Source organism: Phaenicophaeus curvirostris, chromosome 2 (assembly GCF_032191515.1).
Source record: "Phaenicophaeus curvirostris isolate KB17595 chromosome 2, BPBGC_Pcur_1.0, whole genome shotgun sequence".
NCBI classification, from domain to species: domain Eukaryota; kingdom Metazoa; phylum Chordata; class Aves; order Cuculiformes; family Cuculidae; genus Phaenicophaeus; species Phaenicophaeus curvirostris.
The window spans coordinates 49327399-49341866 of record NC_091393.1 but is presented as its reverse complement, the minus strand read 5'-3'; the positions used below and the strand labels follow the sequence as shown (position 1 = coordinate 49341866).

At 39.6% G+C, this 14468-nt stretch overlaps 1 protein-coding gene across 1 annotated transcript in view; it reads right to left on the bottom strand.

Annotated features, from left to right (window-relative positions):
- Positions 1-14468, bottom strand: part of ARFGEF3 (ARFGEF family member 3) — a 91961-nt gene continuing 77493 nt past the window's right edge. The window contains exons 33-36 of the mRNA XM_069852001.1: positions 13971-14102; positions 12305-12435; positions 7299-8529; positions 1-6553 (exon numbers count right to left, since the gene is read on the bottom strand). Coding sequence (XP_069708102.1) covers positions 6362-6553; positions 7299-8529; positions 12305-12435; positions 13971-14102 — 1686 coding nt within the window. The 3' untranslated portion in view covers positions 1-6361. The remainder of the gene's footprint in view (positions 6554-7298; positions 8530-12304; positions 12436-13970; positions 14103-14468) is intronic.

Below are 14468 nucleotides of genomic sequence, written 5' to 3'. Positions count from 1 at the left end.
TCATTTTGCATTTGCATCTTTATTCTACAACACAAGCAACATAAATAGTTTATAATTTTTGTTTTAAAATATTTCCATTTCAGAATTCAGTCAGAATAAAATATACACAAAATACAATTTTCAAGCCGGCTTACAGTGACTGCCTGACCACTGGACACCCAAGGACCAAACAAAGCTAGCAGTACAACAGGACGTGGCAGACACAGAGAGGTGTTTTTCTAAAGAAGAGCAGAAAGGTAGAGGGAGGAAATATGGATTCAGCTAGGTATGAACTCAGCAGAAGGTAAACCCAATGTAAGCACTCACTTGACAAGGCCATTTACAGTCTCTCTTAAAAAGTATTAGTGGCTCCTCCTGAATATACAGCTAGAGAGATGAAGTCCTGGGAATTAAGTTTTGTGGTAAAACGCTTTCTATGACAGCCAACATTATGGAAATAAAATTTGATTTTTTTTTTTAATTTTAATTTTCAAAGAGTAAAGGCTTAGATCTTTGGCAAAACAGAGTGTTCACTCCCTTTGGCTTAATTTCAGTGTTCAGTTCTTCCTGAAGGGCCCACAGAAGTATGTTTGCAGTCTCACAAATAATGACAAAGGGGAGGGGGAAAGAGAAAGTGGAGGGAACTGCAAAAAAAAAAAAAAAGCTGCTTGCTGCTGTCTTTGCATACTTGTCCATCTCTTGCTCCCATCTGCCTTGGCAAACACTGTGCAGTACAGGTCTCTGTCACCACTGAGCTCTGCCCTTCCTGCCTGTTCTCCCTTTGGTATTGAATCCTGCTTTCCTCTGCAGAGCTGGGGGCTCAGGAGCCACAGCCTACTTGTGGAGGTGATACCTGTCCCTAACTTGAACCTGTGTGCCCGTGCCTCTCTGCCAGCTCAGCTCTCTCATTTCAGCGTGCTTCTTGTGGAAGCCCGACACTTCACTGCAGTGCAGATGAACCAAATGCATGGATAGGAAACAAGGGCCTTGTGCTCCCTGGTATTTAGATGATGTTTATGGAAATTCATAACTTCCTCTTGAAAAGTGGGATGTTGGGGGTAAAAGGATTGAAACAGATCCCACTGCCATGTTTCTTAACAAAAAATGCCCTCCATAATCTCGGTTCCCTGATTCAACGTAGCAATGGAGAGCACATAATGCTCCAACTTGTGAATTTGACAAAAATTAAGAAAATTCAAGGGATCTGGTCCCACAGGCAAGTTCACTATTGCATTAATCCATGATCATACAATGTAGCTCCACCGATATCCACAGAATCAGGGCATTTTTTCTTTCCTCTGCTTTTCATTTTTAGCTTGGCGATCTCTGAGCACTAAGTAAAAAAGACAGATGCATACTTATGCCACGTGCTTTTGTATTTTTTGTTTTTAAATAGCTAGCACTCCATGTTTGGCCAAAGCTGTTTGTTTAGTACAGTACCATACAGTTAGTGTAACATATAAAGTATATGTCCTGAGGGGGAGTAGTGGAAACAACAGAAAGAGGAGCTATGACTTCTTCCTTGCAGCTGTACAACCTCCTAGAGTCCCAGGCAAGTTGCTGGTGAGGGCTGCTAAGAGACTCTAAGGACATATCCCTACGGAAGCTCTACTCAAACTAGAGAGATGCAGTGAAAACATATCTCTAGCTGCCAGATGCTGTTACCTACACTGCATAAAATCCCACAATTGTGCTTCTGTGCTACGATAGCTTGGTCCTTATGCTAGAAAAGATATTTTTTTTTTAAATTGTTGGTATTCTATTATCTCTTCAAACAACTGTGAAATGATCAGATACTGAAAAAAAACCAATCACATTTTTTGTCATATGCCATGATTATAACTGTACATGAGCCTTCCCAGAAATGACTATGCCAGAGTAATGAGTAAATAGCTTGCTTAAGTATAATCTTAGCACACACCCTCAAAAGCCAGGGCAAGGAAACAAAGTATTTAACTGCTCTGTTTTTTTTTCAAATTAAAAACAATTTATCACCAAGTAATGACATTTCTAGAATGGATTGTTAAAGGTGAAAATAGCCAACTACATGCCCAATTTCTGAATAAGGTTCTACGAAGATGAGCTAGGTAGAAATAAATTACTTCAGCTTGCTATGGTCACCCTCCTACATGTTAAAACTGGATCTGTGCAAAAGTGAAGGTTCTAGTTTTGAGACACTGGGATGCATGGGAATATGTGCTGGTTCTTGTGGATTTTTCAAGCAGGAGGTGTATAAAGGATAGCAGCAGAGAGGGTGACATCAGGAATTCTACAGGACTTCCCCCTTCCTGAGAAATTGTGAACCTGTATGTAGGGATTGAAGGATTCAAGGGCTGAGTCCTGAGTATTAAAGATATCCTGTTAATGTAACTCGCATTGATTTCAACACCTCAGGCACTTTAAGAGTGGGCCTAAGCTGTGGAGAGAGGTACAAAGTGCAGGCAGTGCACAGAGCTAGACCTCTCTACTTGCTAAATCGTTTGCCACATGGTTTCATACTGGTGCTGTGCTGAGCTCTGCAGTGGAGATACCAACACTGAGATGCTACTTTGTCAAGTGCATATGGAGATTATGTATGGTAACACAAGGTATTCAGAGGTGGGGGGTTCTGTCTTTGGCAGGTGAGGCTTTGTCAGTGAATTTTACAGTCAAGTTTAGGTTTTAGACAAAACCTGAAGCTAAAATTGAAAGGCAAAGGACCTTACAAATCACAGATGTAAAGTCTTCTTGGCCTTGACATTATCCAGCTACAGTCCAGATGACTTTTATCTGTGATGAGGCAAAAGCTGTGTTGCCTGTGCTTGGAGTTTCACAGGAAAGTTTTGCCCGGATCTATGTTAATACTTCCCTAATAATCCTTTTTAGATGCTATATTAAGCCTGTTACTCTCACATGAGTGTTTATCCCTAGGAGATTATTAAATCAATATCTTAGTCTCTTAAAGACATGAAAACATGTTAACTGAGATGTGGTGGTAATTCTATGGCTGCTGAATGCTCAGAAAAGTCTGCTGTGGGGATGTTACCAGAACAACTGCATTAACCATTGCTGATGAGACACAAATAGTCAGAGAGCGCGATAAACATACATACCACTAATGTGCATATCGCTCTGCAAATGTGCAGGATGCTCAGAGTATGACACTGACTGGAGCAACAGGAATCTACACATAAACACACCAATTGTCTCGTGTATATCTGCAGATATTCACACTACAGAATATTAAGTGCAAACATATGGAATGGCCTGAGAACATACCAGCTGGGGTCAAACCCTGTCTCTATGATAGAAGAAAAGTAGTACTTTCCTGATGAGTGTACTGCTTTTTATCAGCTTTGCGCCATGATGAACTATTCCATGTGCATAAAAGGTAGCTGGTGCTGGCCAACGGCATCTTTCTGCATTAGTGGTTGCCTACAAGATTTTAAAATGTAATGTTGTTGCCTTTGCTGTGGTGGCCTTAAGGCAACAGAGGTGCAGCTCTGGTACCTGAGAAGGATGCCAAACTGCCACATCTGGTGTTTGTTTTTTTGTTTGTTTCTTTTTTTTTTTATCAGTTCAGTTAAAAATTAACAGCCAGTCTTAAGCCCAAAGTATTTATGAAACAGACTGAACAGGACTATGAAGTAGTGACTTCACGCGTTTAGTGTTGTGCTTCTTTGGGGCTTGCTGATGTGTATAGCTAAACTACCAAAAAAAAGGAGTGGAGAATCTGGTAAACAAACCCCATTTTTTTAAAAAATTCATTTATTTGATGGAGATGCATCAGAAAGTTTCTGCAGCTCAGAATAATGGTTCCTGAAGCAGCTGCTCTCCTCACCTCCTTACCATTTTACATATAAAGGAAAGGAAGAGCTGCACATACTAAATTTTGCTTATGCGAAGCCTGCTGTTTCAAAGACTCCTCCACCCACACCCTTTTAAACTGCATTTCTGGAATTACTCCTAACCTCTTATGGAGGGGTGTTAATAAGCAGAGGCACTAGGGATGACAATGGGCACTTAGCACATAATTTGAAGGGCAAAGTTTAAAACAGGGCAAGTTTAAAATATCGCAACTTTACTCCTACTCATTTCCACTATGGTAGTTGTAGTGTTAGAAGTTGAAATGAAATTATATTTTGGGTCAAGACAGTGGGTAATCAAGTAACACTAGGCTATGCTGTGTTCATGGGTTTAAGTGTCACTCCTAGAACTTTTCTTTCTGTTTTACAGAGGATTTTTGTATTGCAACACATAACCATAGCATTTTCTAGATACAGGCCAAATTCTGAAGTCTTGAGTGATTCCACTAGTATTGCTCTCTATTTCTCCAGTTTAGTGGTTTGCTTTAATTTTATGTTAGAACAACAATATCTACATCCATTCAAAGCATGTATAATAACAGATAGGGGTGTTTTGCATATGGGTTATTAATTACATCTGATTTCTGTTATTGCCTAATTAATGTACTACTTGAAAAGCAGGAATGTATAGAAGCCCAACGAAAACTTTAACAAAACTATAACCACCCTATTACTTTACCTAAAGATGTGTAAGAAATACATGGCAAAAGAAATCAAACAATATACCAAGGGCTAATATTACCTGTCCCTAGGGATGTATTAAAACTGGGGGTGGGGGAGAATTGGCAGTTGATAAATTGTTAAATTACTCATTTATAAAGTCAAGGCAGGTGATAAAGTGTTGGTTTTAATTATGTTCTTGAACAATGGGATTCTGAAAGGGAAACAATGGGAGTGACACTACAGAAAGTTACTGGACAAATATTCCATGCACAAGTAAGTCTAGCAGGTGACCAATGGGAAGTGAGCAATGGAGGGAAAAAACAGGAGGATAAAGGCAGGCTCTTTGTAAGCACATCAGCTTGGGTGATGGCTGTTCAGTGCAGCCCTCTGGCTCCCTGTTTTTCTAGATTTAAGATGCTGAAAGCAGTTAGTTGTGCAAAATTGAGGCCTGATATAAAGAGATGTTACTTTGAGGATGCTTTGGAGCAGGGACTGAAGCTGTATATTTAGTTGGTGTGCACATTTTAAAAGCCTTGGAAAAACATCATTAAGGGGTTGCCCAAGATTAAAATCAGCTTATATTCAACAAATTATTCCAACTTCCAGTCATCAAATTATGCAGTATGGGAGTATGAGATGGAATGTCCTGGGGCTGTGACGTAACTTGTGCAGCAAGGTAACTCTTTGCTGTGTCTAATATGAACAGCTTCACATAGGTATTTGACAATACAATAGTCAACCCTTCCCCTTCCCCTTCTCCTTCTCCTTCCCCTTCATAATATCAGCAATTTGCAGTAGTCCCTATTGGAGTGCTGCACAGAGGGGGATGCACTTCCACGAGGATGTGTCCCCTTCTATTTACAACAGCAGACAAGAAATGGGAGAGAAAAAGGAAACGTGGAGTGATCAGCTAAGTTTAACAAAGGTGATAAGGGTATTTCTGCCTACAGCAGCTCTACATAAGCAAACACATACATTTCCAGTAGAAGTGCAAGTTAACTTTGCTGCACTGTTGTTTAAACTGGAACACTATCTCTATTCTGTTTAATTGAATGCTGGATATTGGCACATGCTGGTTTTTACTCTGTGGTGTGTCTTCCCCCTACCTTCCCATGAAACAGCAAAACAGAACTTCCCAGTTGCCCTTGGGGCAATTAGACTTGTGGAAAAATGATCAGCTGTAGACATAGCTGAAGAGGCAGCCAGGGGTAGAGAGGGCAGCTTGACAGTGCCACTTCTCTTCAAGCAATACTCTACAAGAGCAATGAACTGATGAATAGTCTGTGCTTGGTTCACCAGTTTTAGACTCATATAATTTAATTAGCTACCCCAAATGTGACCAGACTTCAACGGCTATTCTCAGAGCAAAATAAATTTCCATTTTCTCTAGTGACTGAGGCATACAGTTACTATGACACCCTTTTACTTGCCCTATAGCCCCACCTTTTTTCCTGACTTCTATTTATTTATTTTTTAAAGTTACATAGGTTTACTGGCCTGGTTTGATATCCAGGTGACAGTTGCGTTCACAGCTAATTGCAAGTGTGGAAGTTCTGCTGCAGTTTATTGTGGCTCCCACTGTTGCAAATTTGAATTAAAATGAAGGCTACTGAAATATATCACCTCTTCAGGTACCAGAGTGGTTTACTGGCAGTTTCTGGCCATTTCAGACTCCCTTGGACACATTCATGCTTTGCCTTCTTTGCTATGTGAGTGACGGATGCACAGGCTCAAGTGGATGGGGGATACACATCAACAACCTCATAACTCCTTAATTTATCACTGACAAACAGGCAATTATTGAACCCCAAATACTTTTTTTTTGCTGTACACTTTGGATGTCTTCTCCCCTTTGCAACAGAGCACAGCTAGGTTTAAACGATGATATCATAAACTCGGCCCACTCTTCCTAGCCATTCCCGTACTGCCTGGCGAACACGGATATCTGTCACGTGGCAGGTCAGCTGGCTGATACAGGGGAACACCGCTGGCTGCAGGGCTGTGAAAGTTTGGTCTGGCAGGGCCTGAATCTGGTTGAGAACCGTCAGCACCATGTTGGTCCATGCCTACAAACAAATTGGATCAAAAAAAAACAAAAACAAAGACTCTTCAGAAGACATTTCTAAATAGAAGAGACCATTAACAGAAGCAGAAAATAAGATATCTGGTTGTTGCATCCCCATGAAGAGGGCTGAGTAATGCTAGCATATTATTTTAATGTTCACTGTGTCTTTTGAATTCACATTCAGTACTTTAAGTCATTGTTTGACTTGTATTGCAGGTATGATGCTTACTCATCATCATCTTTTATTTCATCCCACAGTGAACAAACACTTTCAAGCCCAAAGCTTTCACTGATTTGTTCACTTGGATGTGCAAGCAACAAGTTTCTGTTTAGCAAAAGAGCCCACTATTTCTGCTATGTAATTAACAAAAAACCTTCCTAAGCAGAAAAGCATTATGACAAGCACCATCACATTTTCAAAAGCCCTTAAATAGGTAGAGCCCTCAGCAGTAAGCAATGAGTTCACTACAGGTTCTAGTTCTTAGGACTAAGAGTAGCTTTGGCCCCAGACACAGAAGAACTCTTGAAAGCTGTTCTGCTATATGCCTGATAACACTTCCCTGAAGTCTGATTTTCTTTTGACAGGACAGAAACAGGTTTTTCACAGTGCTGCTGCTGAAATACTCAGTCCTCATCATGATGACTTCTTGAATTATAATGACTATAATTTCCTCATTAAATTCATATGCCAACAGAACTTTAATTATTGCTGCTCTTATTATTATCATTCTACAAGTATGTCCTACCTGTATCTGGGCCTCAGCATCCCTAACAGATATATTCAGGGAGCTGACTGTAGATCCTGAGCGTGGTCTCTTCTCTTGTCTCAGGATCTCTGGACCAGCACTGAATGAATGCCTCATTTGACCTTGATCTATAAGATGTTGTGGCCGCTGGAGTATGGGCGAGTCTGGCCCTCTTGAACCCAGGAGGTCCCCTTTCTTTTCCACTTTGATCTCTTTGGTGAAGGATGTCATGGCCTGTTGCTGCTTTCTTTTCTTGTATTCTGTCATGAGCTTGGAGATAGTTTTGTCAGCGGCTATGGTGTAGATCTTGTTGCCAGCACTTTCCCACCATTCTTTTTTTCTGGTTTGTTCTTTTTTCTCTGGTTTAGGACTTAGGGGTGGGGGCAGCAGCAACATTTCTCCACTCCCACCTCGGGGTGTCAGGCTATCTCCCAACTGGTCCCTGATTTGACTCCGGTCATCTTCCGATGGTGTGTCCTTCCCAGATTGCCCTCCGGTCGATGGGGTGGAGGTTTCTGAGTGAAAGGATGGTAAAATGAAGAAAGGGTCACCTTTGAATACTGGAGGCTCCTCTACGTTATTCTCCAGGTCCAGATACATCTGGATATAGTTATTGCACAGTTCCATACAGAGCTTATGAAGTCGCTTGATTAGCCATCCCCAGTCTGCATTGCTGATGGGCTGTACACTCAGAGATGGTATTCGAGCCCTCCACTGCCTCTTCTCCTTCCCTCGTGGGGGACTGACCTGGGCAGTTTCTTCAAAAATGTCTTCATCTTCTGAAGAACATTGTTGTGATGAGTCTGTGCTTCTCTCATCATCTTCAAAGAGGATCTTCTTCACTTGGTCTGCAGTGATGTTCTCCTGGTTTGTCAGGATTGCACAAATCAAAGCATGGAAGTAGATGTTGAAGCTCATTGCTGACTGGCGATACAAGTTGGCAGCCCCACTAATGCCAGACACTTTTTTCAGCAAACACTTCAACCCAGGTCTGGTGTCAAACTCTCTGGCTGTTCTATAGGAGTCTAGTAGTAAGTCAAAGATGATAGCCAGATTTTGCATGGAAATGTACCTGAGAAAACCAGCCAACTTGTTTTCTGGTACTTGTATTGTCATTTTCTCCTCCAAGTTAGAAGGGCCTTTCACAAATTCTTCCAGTAAGATGTCATATAAATTCTGGAGCAGCACTTGGTGGGACAGTAAGCTCACCACTATTGTCCTGAAAGGAATACTTGGTAGACCAAGCAGGGGATGGGAAAAAAGTGAAATAGCATTAAAATGGTGTGTTCTGCTTTTACTAGAAGTAGAGGAATACTTCATATTTTAGAATCTAACACGACAGATACAAATGAAAGACCAAATTTTCAGAGCCTTGTTACACGTAAGGGTAGGAAGATAAAAGTTGTCTAGAATGGTCTAGAAAGTTACTAGAATGGTCTAGAAAGTTGTCTAGAAAGCTACTCTTTCAAATACTTTCATAGAAGGTAAAACACTTACATTGGTTAAGAAAAATAACTGTACACAGCAAGCACACTAATGGCACTTGCATACAGGTGGTATTAAACCAAAGCTCTATTATAGTTTTATTCTCTTATCCAGAGTTGTCTATAATGCTGAGGAATTAAATGTTCTTGGTTTTAATTTCATGATAGCTGCAAGTACTCTCAATACTTCAACCTGCCATAACTAAGGACTTTATTAACACACAAGTTATACGGCACATATGCCGTTGGTCCCTGACTATGATTTCTATTTTTGTTGCTGAATTTTGGCCAAGTTGAAATACCCTTAAATTTCTTCCACTGGCATTTCAGCAAATCTTAGCTTTGCCATGACAAATTAAGGGCAAAACTAGTTCACTTCTCAGCTTCCATTTCCACTAATGCTAGGACTACTTCTTAAAAATAAAACACAAAGAGCCAATAAACCCACCAGTAAAAAAAAAATACATCTACAGAAAAATCAGCAGTGTAATGGAGCATGCAAAGAAGCTTAAGTCATGCTGAAGGAACATTTCACTGTTGGCTCATAAGACGTCAACTTGAACACTGAGAACCTAGAATGGAAATATCTGTTTTGAACCCTTTTTCTCACATGCAATGCTGGGTGATTCTTAGCTGCGCTTCTGTCAGAGAAATGCTGTGAGTTTTTCTAGATCTCACTGATTTTTTTATTTCTGCAGGGAAACCAGGAATAGTAAATTCTCCAGCCAAAGTTTTCAGGTCATTCACTAGTAAATACCACCGAGAGGCTTACAGGCAAGGGAGGTTAGGAAGAAAAGGTGTCAGGATTGTTGTTTGGTACCTCAGTATCTCACAGATTTAAAATTATAAATTGTGAAACCTATTTTAAAGCATTTTCAGAAAAAGTCTTTGCATAAGATTACAGCAGCAATGTTTTAAATGGAGCTGATGCTCTGGTACACATAGTAACATTTGTTTTGATATAGGGAACTATGATGGGTCACATTTTAATTAGCATGGCTATCTAGTGAGTCAATTTGTCTGCAATACTTAAGTTTTAGGTCTAAGTTAAAAAAAATCTTCATGTAACATGTTCAGCTATAGACCTTTAATTTTTTTTTGTTGCAAAAATGATTCTACTTTTATTAAACAACTTTCATGTGTATTCAAATTACCAAAACAAAGTCTATGAGAAATCATATCAAACCTCAGTTTTGAGAATGCAACAGTTAAAATATAAGTTTTTGTGGATTTTTTTTACCTCTCAAAATTTTAAGTTATGTTAAATGACTTATCGAAAGCACACAAACAGTTTTGATTTTAAAAAAAACAAACAAAACCCCAAACCCAAAGAAAACGGAAAACCAAACTGCCTGAGACTTTTGAGGGACTGCCATAGGCTTGGCCACATAGAAGCTATAGGTCAGACAAAATTTGTTTCTTGTGGAAATTTACCTATGAGTTTACTTACCATAATACAGCTGTCAGTACCAATACGTCAGTAAAATGTAATAGTACCATTATCTGACAGTGCTAAAACTTTGATGATTAATACATACATTGGAGCTTTTTATGGGGACATAGCTTTCTGCTGTGAAAATCATTAGAAGCTCTGACTAAGAGAAGCTTTTAAGAGCATGCATAAAGTTAAATGAGTGCTTGCACTGATTTGAAGAGACTAATCCTATTCCAAAAGCAAGATCAGCATGGAGATCTGCTTTTCCTTGCAATAGCCAAGAAGTAAATCTTCAAGGACAGTTTAAAGCACTGTTTAATTCCAAAAGAACCTAGTTCAGAGCTACAGGTGAAAACACACAATGCCAAAGCTGGTTAAGGACAGTATTTCTTATTCTGTGCAAGTTCTGAAATATAGCATTACTTCTTAGGAAGAAGAAAAGCTTCCTTACCCCAGCTTCCTGTGAAATGATGCAGCATTGAGGAAACAAAAGCAAAAAGGGAGAAGAAAAACCCCACTAAGATTAAAGCAAAACTTCTGAAAGGCCAAAGTTACTAGCATGCAAGACTGGCATATTGCTGCATTGGTGTAGCAAATAATATGAAAAACAGTGGCACTGTCAACTTCTGAGCCCTGTTTTGGTGAAAAATGAGCATTGCTCTGGTTATATTTGCCTATCAGCGTATACACTTTTTGCAGTTGTTTAGACAAAGGGCAGTGCAAGAGCATTCAGAGTTTGTATTAACTGCAAGCTTATTTATTTACTTGTTTAAAGAAAAGCAAGACCCATACTACCCTTACAAATGCAGTCTGTTAGACTGCATGGCCTCACGTGCCAGGAAAAGAGAGTACTCCAGTCTTTTGCTTTGCATTTCTTATAACAAGAGTAGTGATCTGCAAACCTTTGCATAAAGAAGGTGTTTTCCCACCAAGAAGGAAGGGTTTAGAATGTGATCTCAGCTTTTCTTCATCTCTGCACCAGAGCCCTGTTCTCTGAAGGTAAGGCAACAGAGCACCTGGTCTTGGGGGAAACTTCTGTGTAAGAACAGAGAGATCTTGCATGACCTTTTTTCCTGTCCATCCAAAGAAGGATCATCACATTCTGGCTCCTTGTTGCAAACAATAGTTTAGTTTTGAATGAGGATGCCTGAAGCAGTATAGAAGCAGATTTGGTATCCAGTAAAAGCGAATTTCATGCCATGTACTATGTACCTTGCAACAAACCCTGAATGCAGAACTCTTAATTCTTGCCCCTACTGATGTTATAGCAGTTGTTTAAACAACTGAGTGTAAGCAAAAAGAAATATTATTTGACAAGACCAGGTTGTCATACAAACGCATTAGTTTCTGAGGTGGCAACATATAGAAGGATTTCCAGAAAAATAAAGTGCCAAGCAAAAACATTCCCTAGAATGACATGTTAACAGTTTTGTAGCTTTGGATGTAGTCTCTTCAATTTATACTACTCCAGTTGTTCCATTAACATTTTCTACCTTCTTAATTCAGCAATAATGAATTTAGAAGACCATTAATGAGGTAGACATTAATTTGTTAGATATCATTATAAACATAACAGCACTTCTAAAGCCTTTTTTCAAACTGATACTTTCAGCTTTCCTTCTTAAGGAAACGAATCTCAATATTGGAAAGATTTTTCTAGTATTTCCGAAGAGAATCCTTTTCTTAATTTCACCTGCACTTCCCCTACTTGAAGGCTTTGTGCAGCTTATGTTTCCTTCAGGTGTTAGTAACCTACCAACTTTTACAATCTATTAGAAGCACTTTCCTCATTTAGATTTCTAAGCGTCACATTATAGAGCCTGACACAGACTTGTCTGTAATTGTAACAGTTCTAACACGTGCCTGCTCACCAGTGTATGACCATGGGAACATTTGGAGAGCAGACAGTTGTAAACTATCATCTCCTGTGTCAGAAAACCTAATTTTTATTTGATAGGTGTATGTAATTTTTTTTATGAGGCTTGTGGAGAGGCATGTTTGCCAGGCTCTATTTGCATCTCTACCAGCGTGAAAACATTTTAATCTTGCTTTTAATGACACAGTATTTTCCTGAGAAATTATTTTACCTTCTCTGTGTATGCCCATTTGGTTTCTTATCTGGTGGTAGGTCAATGATGAGCACGCATGATTGGGCATGTTCAAACCCTTCCTTGTTGCTAGGGGTCTTTGGGGAGCACTGCGTCTCCAGCATGAAGACCTACAAAACAAGTTAAATAAAACAATCAGTTTAACACTTGCCCTGAGTTCTTTGTGAAAGACCTGTTATGATGAGGTACTTTAAACAGATGGAGAGAATGCATGTTATCCTACCAGGCCAACCTTCCGTGGAGCATGCTGCTTTGGTACAACAGCCTCAGTCATGGATTACCTCCAGACACAGGGGAAAGGACAGACATCATCTTCTTTGAACTTGTATAAGGCGTAATACTGAACACCAAAACAAGCTTTCTGCTGTCTGTCTGCTGCTATCAAAAAATATCATGTACAGTGGTCACACAGACCTGTTTGCATAGTCAGCTGGTCACACCTAGGAAGGTTGGTTGTTGAAAGGATTATTTTCAGTCATGAAGATACAATAGACACCTAACTTGCAATTCTTACAGTGGGAAATGAGGAAACAACTCTCGGTTGCTGTAGCCTTGTTTTGTATCTAAGTAGCTGTGTGAAATCCCCACTGAGAGGACTTGGACAATGCCACTGATAGCGTCTATAAATGCCACATTCCCAGCTTTCTTGAGTTCTGTGTATTTAAAACATTTTTTCTATTCAACAAAGTCTGCCACTGGCACATTATTTGTGATCACAAATCCTGGTCTGTGTGTCTCAGATTTTCAAGCAGCATCAGGGTATGATTAATCAAGTCAGAAATTGACACCAAACATCTGTTGGCTCTTATAATCCAGCTGCTTTCCCATACTGAAACTGTCATACAATATTTACAGTTTTTATAGTACCCTGTGGGTCATTAAGTTCAGGCTCTTGTATTTTAAAGAACTTGTTTTATGTAACAGCTTTCATAAAATGAACAACAATCATTGCAGTCAAAAGGACCCCAAGAAGGTTGTCTCCAAGTTTGCTCTGCGGATTAGGAGTTAGTGGTGAGTTTTAAATTATTTGCTAAATGTCAGTGTTATCCTCTAATTCTCAGTAACTGTTTTTCTTCTCTGCAATCTATACACGTGTATTTATAGACAGAAAATCCCTGCATTCCTCCTTAAGCTCTGCTTTGATAGGTTGAACAAATCCTGGTTTTCTAGTTTCATATCACAGTCTGTATTCTAGTGCATTTTTTGTCCTTCAAAATTATCATTCTTTAATAGAGTAATTCAAAATGCATATGACATTATAGATAGGAATGCATAGCACCACTACCATTTCCTGTTTTCTATCACAAACATTTCCACTGATGTATGCTAGGGTTGCCTTTTTTAAAGATACATTACTCAAGAGGCTCATTGTCAGTCCTCCTCAGGTACTCTTGCATCTTCCCTCACCCTAGGCATCCTAGCCATTCCTAATTCCTACTCACAGGGTGACATTTTTAATCTTTTTTTTTTTTCAGTTTTTATTACTTTCTCTCAATACTACTGTTAGACAAATAGAAGTTATTCTAGTGATGAGGAAATCTGTGGAAAGTGTTTGTGAGGAAGGTGGTGGTAAATATGTACTTCCATAAGGAAAAGCCCCAAGTTTAAAAGATTCTCTGATGTCCCCTGAAACATAAGTCAGTACCTGTTGTGCCATGGCTCTGATTCTCCAGTATTCAGCTTCAGCACTTGGTGAGAGGGAGGGGGCTGCCACTTTCACTTCACAGGCATCTCCACTAAAGCTTTCAGAACCACTGTGGAAATAGCCCAACAGGTTCTATAGAGAGACACAACATCAGATTTTCACTGTGCGTTAAATGAAGCCAGTGACTGTAGCACTGTCCAGCCTGTTCATGTGTAACACAAGATTGAGACTGATCCATCCCATTACCATCAGTCAGTCACCTGCTGCTTAGCATTTGATGTATTTGATGCAAAGCATTAAAGCTGCTTAGGTAGTCTGGCCTGAGATGACTTAACAGGATTTTTTTGTTACAAGAAAGATAGCAAGCTGAGTAATAACCTATATGGGGCATGCAGCTACAGGATCAAGCAAGCAAATCCGTCTTCTGTCTAGTTTTAGCTAATCTAGAGGAAGAAATAGAATAAAGGGTAAGTTTTCACCAACTAAACCCTTCTGATT